This window comes from Argopecten irradians, chromosome 12 (genome assembly GCF_041381155.1).
Source record: "Argopecten irradians isolate NY chromosome 12, Ai_NY, whole genome shotgun sequence".
Taxonomy (NCBI): Eukaryota; Metazoa; Mollusca; class Bivalvia; order Pectinida; family Pectinidae; genus Argopecten; species Argopecten irradians.
This window is the reverse complement of record NC_091145.1, coordinates 5,466,954-5,484,520: the sequence shown is the minus strand read 5'-3', so window position 1 is coordinate 5,484,520 and position 17,567 is coordinate 5,466,954. Positions and strand designations below refer to the sequence as shown.

Sequence of the window (17,567 nt, the reverse complement as noted above, 5' to 3'; positions counted from 1 at the left end):
CATAGGAAAGTATTACAGATATTTAGGAAGGCTCCTTAACAATAGATGTTTTCTTGACATTTGTAATATTTTTCTATGAGGAAATTTAAGTTAAGGAATTCCTTTAAGTTAAGAATTTTTCGTGAAACTGGGCCTTGTGGATAAAATGGTGCTTAAAACAACCCATCAATTATAAATAAATACTGCCGGCATATATTTTTATGAGTATTTTTAATTTTCCTTCTAATATAAATACACAATTGTGTCCATATAAGTTTATATAACTACCTTTGTCGCCCTTGGAAAACCGTCATTTTCCTATCATACGTTTCCAAGGATGAAATTTAATTCTTTTAAATCTATATTTAGGCATGTGTTTATACATACACTGATGAATGAGATTAGTGATTGCTTAATTTTCTGGGAATGTTAAAAGAAATTGGATTTTGGTTTATACGACTTTCTGTGGCCTTGTGTGTAATTCGAATCCAAGGCCTATGCTGAAATATCCATTACAAAGACATTGCCTAGAAAAAAAATCTTTCGACCTTTTTATCGACCAGAATTTGAAGGAAATCTGGCCCAAGATCGACTAATCAATTAGTTTGGTGTTAATTAGAATCAATTAATTGTTAGAAGCAAAGAATGGCTTTTTCGTGATGACCTTATCGTGCATTTTCATGCCAAACGATATTTTCGCAGCGATTCGCGATGTACGTTATTGACAGCTGTATTTGTGCTTGTAGTAGGATTTTTCGTTGGAAGTAGTTCTCGCGAATTTAATCGATCGCGATAACAGTTGGTGTACAGTATACCTAGAGAATCCAACATTATATCTCCGACATCCTTGGTCACTACCATGTAAAATAATAACAACATTTGGTCATGTCATTCTCATCCAACAGAGTTACTTCCATTCCTTTCACTTTAAATGTTGGCAAACTAAACCCATCCTCGATACCCCAGGGGTTCCGATCACTTACGATCTCTACATCCCTGGACTATCTCATAGTAAAACTGAAGGCAGCTCAGCGGATAACATTTGACCAATCACAGGCTATCAAAGATTTCCTTTGAAGACTACAGAGAGAGCGACGCCTAACATCAAAGCCATACAGCCAACCACAGTGTACCGTTATGTGGCTCTTTTGATGTACATCAAATGACTTCATTACCTGTTCTATTCTGTTGCCTCCAGTTTTACTATGAGATAGTCCAGGGGTGTAGAGATCGTAACTGATCGGAACCCCTGGAACATCGAGGATGAACTAAACCATGCATTGAACCATAGCTATTGTTATGAAAATGATATTGTCCAGATAGAACTCTATAAAATATAACAATATCCAGCTGAATTCTGTTGTAGGTATAGCGATAGCTTGACAGCCGATGGGAGCCGAGAATGGGTCATGCCTGATATCCATCCTGAACTCATTGGGTATTATCCCGAGATATCTATGTAATATCTATTCCCCGAGGAGTTCCGGATGGCCTGATGTCCGTATCTTCCAATACGGTCTTTGAAGAAACCAAGGAAATATATCTGTTTTTCTGTCACCTTCATTCCCTTCTACATAAGGGGAAATAATCAAAAATTGATCAGTCAAGTAGATAGTGATAGCTCTACACTGGTGAAGACAAAGGCTGATAAGCAATCAGCAAGCCTCATGATTTTTAATATTTTTAATTGGGTTGAGAAACCCCATCTTTTTAACAAATCCTTAAAAGATATTAATTAATTCTAATTTGATTAAATGCAACATTAATGTTGCTGACATGAAGAGCTAAATCAAATCTCATGTATATATGTACTCCTTTTATTTCACATTTGTTTACTGAACATATTGTCCTTTATCGCGGAGAAATACTTACTTTCTTAATGAGCTGATGACGTCGAATATCCCCTGGACTATCGTTCGAAACCCCTGTTCTTTATCAGTCAGTAATTGTCCATGGTGCACGTCATTTCCCCCTAAAGAAAACGAAGCCTAACACAAATTTGGAGACCAATAATACTGTGAAACTGCTAATTTGATTAAGATTTTTCAAATCGTGATTATTTGTGAAAAACAAACATTTTAAAATAATAATAGCTTTTTTTATGTTTAGGCTTGATACTCATTTCAAATTCATTTGGGTGAATTTGATGATACGAAACTAGGCCCCATTAACAAATGATGACGATAAAGTTAAATTTACAGCAGCGACCAAGCATGGTTCCCATTGACAAGAAGATGGATATCTTACAATGAATGTTAGGGTTCCAGACTTAATCTAGTGTCAATGCCTGTGTTGATTGCTTGTAGTTGTTGGACTTACCGTCAATGTTTTGTGTGGAAAACTTCTAGTTAAAAAAGGGCTTAAATAAGGAATGCAATCTTCAACTGAAATGGGTGTCGATTTTAGATTTTATAAAATGTTCATTAAAAATGAGTGTCAGTTGTACATATTTGATACAATATTTATCAATAATTTATTCAAAAGGGTACGATTGTAGATTTTATGCAACCTATATCACAAAAGGGTGTCCATAATGGTTAGTCCATTGTGCTTAGTAATATTTAACAATGAATGAAGATTTTGGATTTATGCGATCTTCAATAGAAATAGATGTTTGTTTTTAGATTTAGTTGTTTTTAGCAGTTTTTGTACATGAATCGAATCTCATAAAAACATCAAGATATGACACAGGCGACCGTCATGAATATCTGCTGTTATCTTGTAACATTTGATACGAAACTATGCCTCATTAGGGACCGCAGAATCAAACCTAAAATAGATTCCTGAAAATCCCCTTTTGGGCACAAGATTTCATAGAGAGGTGAATGTTTTGGAGCCTGCTGATTGGGTATTCAGGGCGCATCAGTTTCAAATGTTTAATGTGTGGGTTGGGCAATACATGTAGATGTAAAATATGTAAGGAAATTTTAAAATTCTGTCAAGTGTGTGTCTGACAGGGGGAGGTAATCAATATTGGAATTTCATGAATATTTTGGTCAATTTTTGGTGCAGAATTCAACATAAGATTGCTCCCCCCACATTAAGTTTAGCAAGATGGTAAATCTTAATTTCTTTTTATTCACAGGTATGCAAGATGCCATTCTTCAATATTAGTGGCAGAAATCATTTGGTTCTGCGGTCTCTCATTTACAAATGATGGCGAGAAAGTTAAACTCGTGTGGATTTGTGGTTACAACTCCAACCCTGTAAACATAAAAAAAACTGTTTGTATCTCATGAAAACCTACATCACGCGATCTCACACCGACAGTTCTTTGATATTTCACCAATAGTGTCATGGTAATTAGATGTTTGTATTGTATACTAGCACGATAGGTTGATATCACGAAGCATGTCATATGCTCTATGGTAACCCATTGAAAGTGCTGGCTGTTGCGGCATGTAGTTTTGTATAGTTAATTCGTGATTAGAAAGCAAAACACAATAATCATGCATAGATAATTGTAACTCATTCGCATTTCCATTTCCTGTGCACATATTCGCACTTAGTATTTTTATATCTTCTCCCGACATCAAATAATTCTATTTTTTTAATTTTTTTTTATTAATGTTTTCACAGTCTCGCTATTGCAGTTACTTTTTCTTGATGGTTCTATAAGGTATACGTAGATCGTGTTATTTATGAACCGAGATCTGTTACGACCGGAATAAAAGCACAGCAGACATCACAATGGACATATACAGAATTTAAAACGATTTCATCATGTTCGAATTCATCAGTTACGACATATTTCACGAGATCTTTGATTTGTCTATAGTCTCGGACATAACGTGATTTCCCGAGAGCATTTTCGGCCAGACATACATTCAGGGGCATTTAGTCGTTATTAGAAAAATATAAATAAATCTGATGTCGGCATTGTAAGAAATCACGTCACAACATTTGTTGAATCTACGAACATTAATATGCACCATCGAAGCGTAAAGACAACTTCAACTAATGCTCGTACAAAATGTAATGAGATAGGTCAGGATGTTCCTTCAAATCCTTATTTTTATACTTTGATCAAATTTAAAACTTAGTCACGTAAACCCTGGTATAGAAAGAGACAAAATTGATCGGTAAAATAAGGCCACATTTTCATTCTAATTTTTGTTTTTAAATTTTCTTATCAATGTATTTACTATATTATTGCGTTACCCGTTCACATACACGCCAATATCATCATTATTCTTTAAATAAAATTCTTTTTTGAAACCTGGGTGATTCTATATTCGTCACAAAGCTGTTCACATTGTCATGTGATATTGAAAATACGCACGCGCACATAGGAGTTATGTTCGGAGACTATAAACAAACGCATTTTAACGTGCGCATAAATTTACCGTAATTTGCAAACAAAAGGAAACCAAGAAAATGAACCTCGGCGAAAAAATGTCAAGCATTTGTAGAACTATTACGTCTTTGCATATTACAGAGTTCGCTCCCCTTGCGGGTAGGTATCGATTGATACGTCATTATTTTTGTGAACGCAATTCACGTCGTTTTCTCCGTATGAAGTATTTTAAAGTATGACGTTACGCTTGCATACACCTGACGTCGCAATCAATATAAACCCGGAAGGGCAAATAACTCTGTAATGTGCAAATACGGAATGCGATTCTAACTAAGCTCCGAAGCTAAAATTGCGAAAATGTAGTAAGGGATGAAAAAGCGAAATTGTATCGCCATGAAAATAAGTTAATTTACAGTATAAGTATCTATTCCTTATACATTCATTATGCATCACCACTAAAAATATCTGTATGTTTTATATTTAATATAAAAAGCATCTCCAATAAATTTCCATATTTTTCGAAGAAGAATAAAGCAGAAACTTTATATATTTTCTTTTTCATATATCAATTTTGTTTGATAAAGAAATTGGGGGGAAATTTGTGTCTAGGTTTACCAAATTTGAAATACAGATCGTATTGGTAATCTTTTTTAAAAGCGATATTTTTCCAGACAATGGCACTTCCGTTTAATTGTTATTGCGCACATCATTGCTATAAAATAGTGGATCTGAAGAAATAAAAAAAATCTGAAACATATAAAGACAGTATTTTGTCGAGGTTTGTTGTATAGTGTAATGAATATTTCATGAATCTGAAGTGGAATAAATTCTCCTGTGAGTCGTTATGCCGTTTAAAGAAATTAAAGATCGCGAAACGCTACATTGTGGTCGTGCGTGCGTTTTAGTATTCGAAGCTTATGTTTCTTTAATAGGGCCATTTAAAACTGAATTTTATGCCGAATTTTATTTTTCATTAAGAAGTCTCTCGGATATTTCATTATAGATCGATTGTAATTGCACACATCTGATCTCAGTGTCGGAACAAACTGATAACACGGTTCTTTTACACTGTGTTATTTATAAATTACAAGTGGTATTGGCAAGGGTTCTCTGGTACTCGCGAAATTTCCATTTTCTTGTCAGGTCGAAATGCGTGAGGTTTTACAACAGCTTTAGAGTGACATAAATTTATTTATCGCGCCAATTTAAGGAATAGATAATAACACTGAAGAAGAACACCATTCATTTTCATTGTCTAAAACAACATCAAAATAAGCCTAGTACACACTGTAGTTCGTTCCTTTGAGTGATAATGATATACAGAAATACAGAATATGATCGCTAAAATCGTTAGTCTCTTGCGATGCATTACAAAATTGTGCGGAGCATGTCCACGGATTCAGGCGAGAGTTTGCATGTTCTGGTAGTCCGAACTATTCTGCCGTTAGTATTTTTGTATAGGCCTGAAGCCGATGAAGTCAATAGAGGCAGAGTAATTCGGACAAATATGAATGGCTATCGCTCGATGTTTTTTTTTTGGATGAAGTTGGCAGGGGTTTATAAATGCAATGACATGAAGCTCATCCAAACACTACATTCAAAATACGAAATGAAATATTCCATGTGAGATCATCCGACCATTGTTCACAAGCGGTGAGTTAGTATAAAGCACATCATTTTATGTCTTTATGGAAATGATTAAACACATAGTTATTGATGTATTGTCTTTAAACACAGTCCATCGTCATCACTCCGCAGCTTCATTAAGTTGAATTCAATTGTAATTGTATGACGAAATCCCAGGTAGTCAGCACGACAAGAGTCTTCATCCTTCCGATAGGTAACCATGATACAACGAGTCGATTGCGAGACTGATTCATTTGACGTGATAGCACATCAGCTGCTGCATCAACACAACTTACTTTCGTTTTGTTGCACAGCCAAACACGTACACACTTTCAACATGCATGTATTAACATTTTCCTCCTCAAACTTCCGATGTATAGCCACATTAGTGACAATTAGTTCTACACGCATGTCTCCCGATCAGGATCTGGAGGCGGAAGTGGCGCATGCGCAGGAGGAGGTTTTCTCCATCGCCGTTTCCGGATCCGGAACATGATCACAACAACAGCGACAACAGTCACGATAACAGCCCCACCTAGGACTCCGCCGACAACTGCTGCCAACAATGGGGGCTCATCTGAAAAAACATAATACAATTCCCATTAGGACATATATTGATATGAATTGTAATTTGCGTGCATATTCTTCTCTTAAAATTGAACGAAATGTACTACTGAAATTGCAGAAAAAAATATTTTGTTCTAAAATATCCAAAACAAATTACAGCTACAATGAAACAAAATTACTTACATTCTATCATGAATATGTTATATAATACCATACAATAGAGCCCAATTCATTTGAACAGGATATATTGAAATACTACTTAATTTGAAAATAATTATAAGCCATGTCCACATGCATTATTTGCCTTTTAGACTGGTTACATTAAAGTCTAAATAATAATAAAAGACTTGCCTTCCCCCTTACGACTCCAATATAACCAAGTTCCACTGTATATATGTATAGATCATAAAACTTTCTTCTATATAAGACAACAATGTATAAGCCTTGTAAGGAACTCGTTGAGAAACACTTGCTTGTATACAGATATTTACCAAATAAATGAACTTTGATATTAAGAGTTCAGCAAACACCAATGCAATAAAAAGCTACGAGGATGTGTGTTGCCTTTGGCGTGTCAGCGATTGGGCAATAAACCTTAATCACTCAGAATCTATCGCTCCTTAATCTCCGCCAATATAGCTTATTTACTAGTTTTCAAACTCCAAAATCCATCATTCTAGCACACAAACACGCCACTTAAACCCCTTCTAGGGATCAGGAAGGCATGCACAGAGAAAAAAATCATTTAGTGACATAGCAGGTGATTAAGACGACACGGACCATATTCGATCAATAAATAACACACAAGGCACCATTCAGTTCGACAGACTATCCGACACTTATGGAGGAAAAACACGCGTCATAAAACGGCTATCTGTAAGCAGAGATAGGCATAAAGGGACTGGCATTGGGTCATCATATCGACAGGGCTAGCATGTCGTGTCTGTTCGCGAGGAAAAAAACAAAGACTGGCACGATTTGAAGTCGACAAGGGGGTTTGGTCAGACAAATTAAAACACATATGTTGTATGCCTTTTAGGTAGAGAAGTTGGCGGCTTTTCAAGTAACCAATTTACCCAAAGAAAAGTAGACCATTTCCTCGTCCAGCATGTGCTACCGAACACACAGTAATAAAAAAAGCGATGTAGAGATGTAGACAGATATACCAGAGTACAACATCAGGAAACATGGAAAGAGGAATCCCAATATCGGGTCATGAAACCAAACACGATATAGGGCACTATCAAAATCAAGAATGCAACAAAAAAAGAACGATAAAAGACACTATCAAAATCAAAAATGCAAAAAAAAAAAAAAAAGATAAATAAATAAAGATTAAAACAACCAATATGTTCCTCAAAACATGTGTTTGATATACAGTGTATATCAGCACGCAATGTCCGATTTGTAGCAATAAGCAATAACCCAGTAATCACAGTTAAGGTTGTATCCCATAATACACCCTGTCCGCCAATAAGCCCCTTTCACCATCCGTATGCATACAAATATTCTAATAGGCAATCCCCTAAATTTCAATTAAAATGATAATGCAAAATTTATGACTTAATACATAATTAAGAAGAAATATCGGCAATCTAAGTCAACATGTTACACATCTTCCCCAATAGCTATATCAGCCACACCCTCCGAAACCGTGAAGGACAATATTAGGTAAACAAAGCATTCTTTTCAAATTTCAACATTAAAATATTTTTAAAAAAGATAAATACATTTCTTTAAGTAGTATATCTTTGTGAACGAAATCTGACAAAGACAAATAAACGGGATACATGGTTTTTGGAAATAGATACAGTACTTGCAGGTCATCATTTGAAGGGAAATTGATATTATTCACTCGAACCAGTCAAACCTCACGAGCACCTCATGAGCACCTCACGTGAGAAATGTGAAGAGACCGAAGTAGGGAAGCGAGATCATTAGTTACGCGACAGTATCTCTATAAATCACGGCTGGTAAATCCGGATTTCAAGTCCGCATTCGGGAAATATATTACATGTCTCCAAAGAAAGTGACCTGCCTTTTGGCGTGTAGTATGTCTTTGAACGCTTCCCGCGATGAATCACATCTGGTGTTAGGTTAATGTATGGTTAGCTTTCTAACATTTTTTGTAGACAACGCAAGATGTAAAATGAAATTTGATAGGTCAATCCCTATACATTCGATATGTTTTATTGATAAAATTAATTGCTTCATTTAAGTATTGTCAATGTATAGTAAGTGTACTGTATATACTACACAGCATTGTGTTTAATGTTTTACACAAAACAAACTGACAATGCAAATAAATAAAGTTTTCGCGATGAAATAAGACAATAATCATATATCATGATATACCTGTGTCATCTTGAAAAAAATATTTTCAAAATTTTTGGAGATACCCTTGTAACTAACGAAATCACTCATCCTCTTGAGGGTGAAACAGAAATCTACTTTATTGCTCCCACAATCGATGAATGATTATTTTCCCGGGATAGGAGAAAATCATATATTCCTCTTATCGCTTCCTTGGAAGTGGATGGCATTTTAATTTGTGATGTGACACATGGTGAAATTAATTTTGAATTCAGTCATTACAACATATATACATCTGTGGACACTTTATTTAAATAGAAATAGAAAAATTATAGCTTTACTTGTTATTTTACTTCTAAAACACAATCGCAATTTACAAGTAAGAACTTGAAGTTTTATCCAAAATTTCAATCTAACAATTTTAAATTGCAATTTATTCTTTAAGAATGATCTTTTTTGTGTATCCTTGATTCTCTTGAATAAATAAATATTACGGTTAAATGGTGAAGATGTCTCCAACAAACCGTTTTTTACATTAGTGTTCGGGTCTCTTTTACTTCAGAAATACATGTTCTGTTACGAACTAGCTGCAATTCGTCAAAACCGGACAAAAAATAGTGAAGAAAAATAGATAAATCAACCGAAAAAACGAATGAAAAACCAGAAGAACTAGGCTCAATTATTGCATATTTCCCTTGTATTCCAACGGGGGTTAGAACACTGAGCTTAATTACAGTCTAAATGGAATGACCTTTAAAAATGCTCCATCGCTGACAAAGTTCAATTTCTATCAAAGTACTACGAGCAGACGATTTAGTATCTTTCTTCAGTCACAATTGTTACTTACTTTACACCATTACCACCATTGAAAAAGTTGAGCTTCTAAATTTATTTCAAGATAAAAATATTAAAAATAATTAATTGCATCCCGAAAATATATCCGTAGCATTATGTCTTATATGGAATAAAGTACTGATTACGCATGTACCAAAAACAAAATCAATTATCTTATATCATTTTTTGTTTGTTTTAATTAGACATACATATACACGATTTAACTCCAATTATTGCTCAAATATTAAGTATCGTTTATGCTCTGTCGGCGGAGGAGCATATTTAACTGATATTACCAGAACTACAACGCTACAGAAGGATACATCTTATGAAAAAGGTTTTATCGAATATGTTTTTGCATTGAAGTTTACAATATTACGTTTTCAAATGCTAGACATTTTCAATTCTACTATTGAAAAAATATCCAGAAGTTGTAAACATATCGGACTTTCAATGGCATGAACTTTGCCTTTTCAAAGAAAATAAATTCCAGTGTGACCCAATCGATAAGTCTCTAACTGTGTTGGTATTCTAGAGATCTAATGAAAATTTAATCGGACTCCGTTAAATTGAAAGATTCATACGATTGTTTGTTTAAGTGTTTTGTCTCCTTCCGCAGTAAAGCATTTAACGTTTAAACGTAGCTCTTTGTAATTCCGCTCACCGTCTGAGTCCATGTTTTATTCAGGAGCTACGGTTTGTGGCTGGTGAATAAAATATAAAACATTTCCAGATCAAACCATAGAACAAAGAAATTACAATAACACATATGATTATTTCGTTCCGTATACTTTATGACATGAAGTATTCGTGGGTACTTTTTGGTTTGGCCTGAATTTCGTGGATAAAAATATTCGCGGAACAAGAATGATAATGATTAGTTTAAAGCGTCATTCAAACTTTAAATATTCATGGTTCCATAGCAATCGCATAGACAACGAAAATTTCTGCTCACCAAAAATTCCATGTGATACAGTATGCAATACTGTTGTTTCATATTAATATCTTAAATACTCATCCCTACGAAATTACGATACACGGAATTCATAACTGTAATGAATCGATGAAGTAAGAGCAGATTATCTTATATACAAGCTGTTTTTAGTATTCGAATGTAGCCATTGACCTTTGAACCTTGTAGTTCACACATATATATATATATACATTGTATATTATTTTTGTTATTATTAGAAAATGGAATAACATTGTTTTAGGTCCAATGAAATGAAATTTTTCGTTGATATTGGATATTCTTAATACTTTTTTTAATCCTTCTTGGATAACCTTTGGTTTGAAAAAACTAGGCTTAATCAATCACATTGTATTTTTAAAGAATTTAATATTTTCAAATGCCACAACATGTGCATGTGCAGTTGATTTGCATAATCATTCAGTTTCTAACTGACGCCGCAATAAAGTTTATAATCAACCAGAAACGTTACTAATAATGTCGAAAAGAAGTTGCACAGCCAATTAAGATAGTTCTGGGCCCAGTTTCATGAACAATTCCTTAAACCTAAGGAATCCCTTCATTTAAAATTTTCCATAGGAAAACATTATGATGGCTTATGAATGGAGTTGCAGTATCAATAAAAACAATACAAAAGTTCCGAATGAAGCCACAGTGGTGTTGTATAATAAATCAGAAACTTTCCTAATGTAATTGCATAATTAATCAGAAAGTTTCCGAATGATACCACATTGTATTTTCTTAATTAATCAGAATAGTTCCGAATGATACGGTAATGGGTGCGTACAACATTGACATGTTATAGTGTTTTCCCATTAGGATATGCCCGGAGTCCAGTTCCTGGAGCATTTCCTTGAATTAGTTGTTTAAATGCCACATGTGCTGATCCCATATCACATTGTATTAGCTTTTAAATCCAAATTGGCTAGTTGATTCACACAATAATTACACGTACATCAATTATGTTAAAATACTTCTAAAATACTTTAGGAAAACAATATAAAAGATATATTGGTTGTCTTACACTTAAAATTTTGTAGTATAGGGCAGAAATTTAAAATGGAAATTGGCAGAGTTGCTACTTTTAATAACATTTTCCGATTCGTTACATATAAGAAAAGAGGGTATAATAATGTTACTTAAAATATAGGATTGTCAACGGAGCTAGGTTATTAGCGAACGCTTTTGAAGTGAAGAGTATATCAAATGACATACCAGAGTTTCTTAAGCTCTTGTAAGGTACAGCCTTTCCAAAGACCTTTTGATGAGCTGTACTTAGATGTTTCTGCATTTGACGTTACTTTATTTGACGATCCAGATTAAGTAGGTAGAGTTTTTATTTTCTGCAGGCGTTTTTCTTTACTAAGTTACAATTGAGGATATCTAAATTAAAAGAGTTTGCTGTGCTTGTCCTCTTGTTTGCAAACCTGATCAGATTGTATCTGATCTATGTTCTTGAATTTAGGATGGTATCGAGGTGAGGTGACCAGTCGGACTTTGATTTCCATGGCTTTTATCTTACTGCTGCTAAGCATACTTGTTTAACGAAGCTGTTTCTGGTTCTGTACCTATAGGTGTGTATTAAGTTGCATATTACAGAGTTAGCTCCCTTACGGGTAGGTATCCATTATGGCGTCATTATTTTGTGAGCGCAATTCACGTTGTTTTCTCCAAAAATCATGACGTTACGCTCGCAAACACATGACGTAACAATAATCAATACCTACCCACAAGTGCAGATAACTCTGTGTTATGCAAAAAAGCAGAATACACGCTTTCAATTGATGTTTGGCAGATCATCTAAATGCTTGAGGATTTTGGTTTTTCCTATGTGATACCGATTTTTATATTTTCGACTTTTGACCATGACTTCCAGCTCATATCCTAACCGATAGCGGCATATGACTATCATAACTTTCGCGACCGTGAATTTCCGTAATTGGTGACATGTCATTATATTTTGTCGTAATCCATTAGACTGGTTTCCCTCATGGGACTACACAGATGACATTTCTTTCACAATTTATCCTCCATATTTGGTTTGGTGGTGTTGGTACGTGTAAGGCCCAGGAGCTTCGCTTCAGACTTTGGTGAAGTGTGTCTAGTCCAATGGATACGTGCTGCGTATCGTGGATTTTTTTTTAGAGTTTCCACGTATGACAAGGTCAGATTTAAAAGGATTGATCGAGAAGTGGTACAGTTCAGCTGTAATATTACTTACATCTCGCGGTGGATATTGGCAAGCATGAGTGTGTCTTCTGCAAAGGTTGGGCATGCAAAATATCGATGTCACCGATCGGGTCCCAATGGTTGTACTTGTAATCGATCAAAAAAGTTTGAATGACGCCGCAAAGGAATTGTATAATCAATCAAAAAAGTTCCGAATAACCCCGCAATATATTAAAGAAAACAATCTTAGGTTAAATATATATATTTATGATGCATTAGTAATAACAGATCTGTGATATACATCATTAATTTCATTGAAATTGAAATTAATTAAAAGAAATTAATCAAAAGATTTTCTTAATGTTAAAACAATTTTCCATTATTTCTGAACTACAAATGTCGTAGTTACATGTTAAAAGTTGTTATTTTATTAATCAAAATATTGCTATTTAGCTACTGGTATCTTTTAATAATGAGGTTGTTATCAAAAAGAACATCATAACTGTAAATGGTGAGTTTATCCTTTCGTCATTTATTTTATTGAATCCACGTACAAATAACCACGTCTGAATTCCTGAAACATCTTTGGCGTTTTAAGCATGGAAGTAGAGTGGAAATGTCAAAAGTAATACTTATTTTTTTGTTAAAGGTCATCACAGGATTCACAATGTCCCATTTCACGATAAAAAATCTATTTACATAACACATTGAATAACCTTTCTAATGATCATTTACAACCTTGTAATTTTGGCCGGTCTCTATTGTAAGAATGACATTACGATCAGCAGTGAATACTGTTACTAATGTCAAAAGCAATTGCGAAAGTTATAAAAAATAAAATAAAAATTTAAAATCAATTCAATTCCAATGAAGAGCAGCTTCAGCCATTTCGAAAGGCCCAGAGGCACATAAAATCCGTTTTATTTGTCTTTTATTTTATATATTTCCATTTTTCTTACACAATGTTGATGGTATGTTATGTTTCAAGCTTGTCATTGTGTACTAATTGATATTTCAACCGATGTTGATTTCAATTTCTAAAATACGCAGCGAGCGTCCGCGTTCTGAAGAAATGGAATGAAAACTGACACATTTAAATATTTGTTCTTAGAATTATTCCTCCTACCATCATTAAATTTTGATTTATCGCGTAATTAAGTAAATGACATGAAATAGTATCGCGAGGACCGGCATTGACCGAGTTGTGCGCGAAACAACTAAATCATTTGATCAAATTACCACTTCAAGGCCAAAGGAATCTGAAGCTAGCGAGAAACGAGTTTCTGCTGACTCCAAATTTCGCATCACTGCTTCAAAGTTCAACGTGATACAGCTCGGAATGAAAACAATCTTACAAAAAGGTCAAAAGATTTAAATTAATTTTGCTTGATACGAAAACCTTTTCTGCATTTAGTAAGATTCGTTCCCCTACACATGCGATATTTTTAAAGATAATTCATTTCACTGTATTAATCTAGATGCCAATAGTTTCTACAGTTACTGTAAATTGAAATAGAAAAAGGGAAAATAAAGAAACTTTACATAATCCGCGGAAATTGATAACGTAACGATGAAAGGGTTATGTGATCGACAGGAATTGAATTTCTATGGATTAGTTTATCTGTTCAGTCGCGCGAATGATGGGATACTTTTGAGCAGAGCCGGAAGAACGCAAACCCGTATTAATACCGCGTGCTTCCGGAATTGGTGCGATTTTAGTCTTCCGCTCGCTCTGTATCACAGTGTTTTTTTAAAAATGTTTTTAAATGAAATGGCATGTAATCATGTTCTTAAACGCACCGATACTTCATTACCTTGAGTATAACCTTGCATTCTTTCTCGCGTTTTTCTTTAAGGTGTCAAGAGTGTGCCCAATTATTGTGTTGGATATATCGTATGTAATGTTATGTTTCTTATGCATCAAGGATAATTTCACAAATAATTTCTATAATTTTTGAACAACAGGACACCAACATCCCCACCTCTACTTCTGTTATAACATATATCTGTGGAACGTTTCTATGGTAACCATGAATGGCGCAGAGAAATATGCCATTTAAAGATTGTTGACTTTTCTACAGGAAGTGACGTCATACTTACAGTCATACGTTTTCCTGGCCGTCACAAGGAGGCGCACGACGGAAGTTGAAGTACGGAAGTTACTGAATTCGATGACGAAGTTCTCGTTTTCTACAGCACAATACTTTCCTGGCCCGAAACCACACGAGTATCTCTGGAATAAAAGATTAATAATGTAGCTTAGAACACTTACCACGGCTTTTAGTTATATAAGCCCTATATATGTAAACTCATCATTGTTCATTTTATTTCAATATTTTTATACAAAAGTTACTTAAATATTGTCGGCATGCTTATGGGAATATTTTAATTAAACAAGTAAATGGTTTTCAAAAGTTCAGTAAAATGTATCGACATAGTAGTTTCTTATGTTCAATGCAGTGCAGTATAATATAGACTTGATAAAATCCCTTGTGAAATGCACCTCCATTTGATATCTTTCATAATAAAATACTGCAAATTGAATTGTTTTGAAGTTCAAAGTACCAACATCTGCCTAAGCTTACATTTATCGCCGACAGGAGAGATGGAAGGTTCGATTTGTTGTAATTGACATGAACATGTGGCAAAATATTTACTTCCTTATTGCATTCGCAATGTTGAAAATACTGCTTGCTACGCATGTATTCCTCCACGTATGACTGTGTAGCAGATCTTCTGCGGTAATAAAACATCAAATTTTGCTAAATGAAATAACATATTCGAATATTATTTTTTTTTTATTTTTATTTACTTTCGGTTGCATTGGAAATAATTCCAACACATCTGAAGTCACCTCCTTGCTCTTGAATCAGACATACAACTGGCCCCACCATATATTGCTATACTGTAAACCAATTTTCATTTCCGTGCGATTTACTTTCGCGTTTTCGCGATCCAAATTAATTCGCGAAAGTTTATCTCCGCAAATTAATATCTACATCATCGATATTGATAGGGATTATAATTGAATTGCTGTTGGTAATTTGCGATGTCCTTCCTTCAAACTACTATTTACGACACATATCTGGTTTGCGCGTGAAGCGATTGGTTTGTTAATGCCATATAAACTACCATTACTCAGATAGCAAATCTACAGAGCTTAACAAATAGGACGATAATTAAATATGGCGTAAAATTGACAGAAAATTATGGAAATACATAAAACAAGTATTTACGTTTTAAAACAAACGACATTGTCGTACACTCTGATACATGTGCTCTGTCGATAACTTCGTCAATCAAACTTCTAATCCGAAACAATCAGCGCTATCAACATTTACTGAACCAACTTGATCGAATATTTCGGCAATTGCGTTCAGGCAGACGTCCGAATGCAAAAGCAAAATGCTAACATCTTGTTTGTTCTACGGTTCATTTCATTACTTATATCGTAAGAGCTGGTACTTTGGTATATTTTCGTATGTTTTCCTTTCTTTAAATCTTGTATTAACATGTATTAACCTCCGGAAAACTGGTTATATCAATGAATACTGTTAACCAAGGTTCCTTCGCGAGCGATTTATTTTCGCGAAATTCGCAATCAATGGTAATTTGCGAAAGTTTATCACCGCGAACTAATATCTTGTACAATTAAATTCAGTGGCATTTCCATTAAATTTTTAAATCCGCGAAACTTAATCTCCGCGTAAATGTTTTGAAATGAAATTCGCGAAATTTGGTTGTCGCGAAAGAAAGTTGGTTTACCGTAGTCAATAGACACATATCGCAAAAATTACAGACACCGCAAACAAGTTGGAATGGCGACTTAAAATATTCACACACGAAAATGACCACGTTAACATTTACCAAAACCCCAACCAGTCCATCGTGTGACAAATGTTTCTTTGAGTTTTCTTTCTTCTTGCTGAATCATATCAAAAACTTCATTTCTTGTTGTTAGCCCACCACCAACACCTCCTCTGTCCCTTTATCGTTCTATCCACACACTCTGCTGACTATTCTATAACCGAGGACCAGTACCTCATCCTTTCACTATCATACAAACCGACAGTGGTCATTAATTGATGCTGTTTACATTTCCGGAGCACAAGTTCTATCTTTGTGAGAGTTGTTGCATAGTTATAGTCGCGGAGAATTTAATTTTGGTACCTAATTGCCGTAAACTTAAATACTCACGGATAAAGTGGAGTGAATTAGATATATATCAAATATCCTAGTTTATTACTGTTAGAAATTTACAAGTACACGAACATTTTCACAGGTGAATTTGCATCAAGGAGGTTACCGCGAAATGTGGTCCCGTGAAATTAAGCAGATATACCTATTTAAAGGGTGGGGAAGTTAAGATTACTCTTTGAAATACTTTCAACTTTGTGGCCGTGTTTTATCGAACCCCCGCCTTAATATCAATATTGAGATGTTCTAGATTAGGTTATGTTTCATAATCTTTTCACATAATTTTATAAAACTGAATTATGTGTCAGTTTGTTTGCATACTATTTATTTTATTACTTATGAGTTTTATATAAATTTTATAATAAATATGTCACCTTACGGTAGCCATTTTCAATTCATTTAACTCTTTGTTTTCTGTATGTGGAGTGTGCATAGACGGTGTATAGAGTGATTCAAGGCTGGATACCAATAGACAGGGGTATCAATGACACCATCACACATCAAAATGACGTCATGTCTTCTCTCATACCTACGGGCGTAATACTGAATGGTCCTATGGAACACACTCATGTCGCCTGAGGCTGTATTGCACGACTACCTTTGCAATCTCGTGAC

At 34.5% G+C, this 17,567-nt stretch overlaps 1 protein-coding gene across 1 annotated transcript; it reads right to left on the bottom strand.

The window, feature by feature from the left end:
• Positions 1-5,545: 5,545 nt before the first annotated feature.
• Positions 5,546-16,689, bottom strand: LOC138336593 (uncharacterized). The gene is made up of 3 exons (XM_069286108.1): positions 16,623-16,689; positions 14,856-15,032; positions 5,546-6,479 (listed from the first exon to the last, which is right to left on the bottom strand). The coding sequence occupies exons 1-3, from the start codon at positions 16,687-16,689 to the stop codon at positions 6,304-6,306; spliced, it is 420 nt and encodes a 139-aa protein (XP_069142209.1). The 3' UTR covers positions 5,546-6,303.
• Positions 16,690-17,567: the final 878 nt, after the last annotated feature.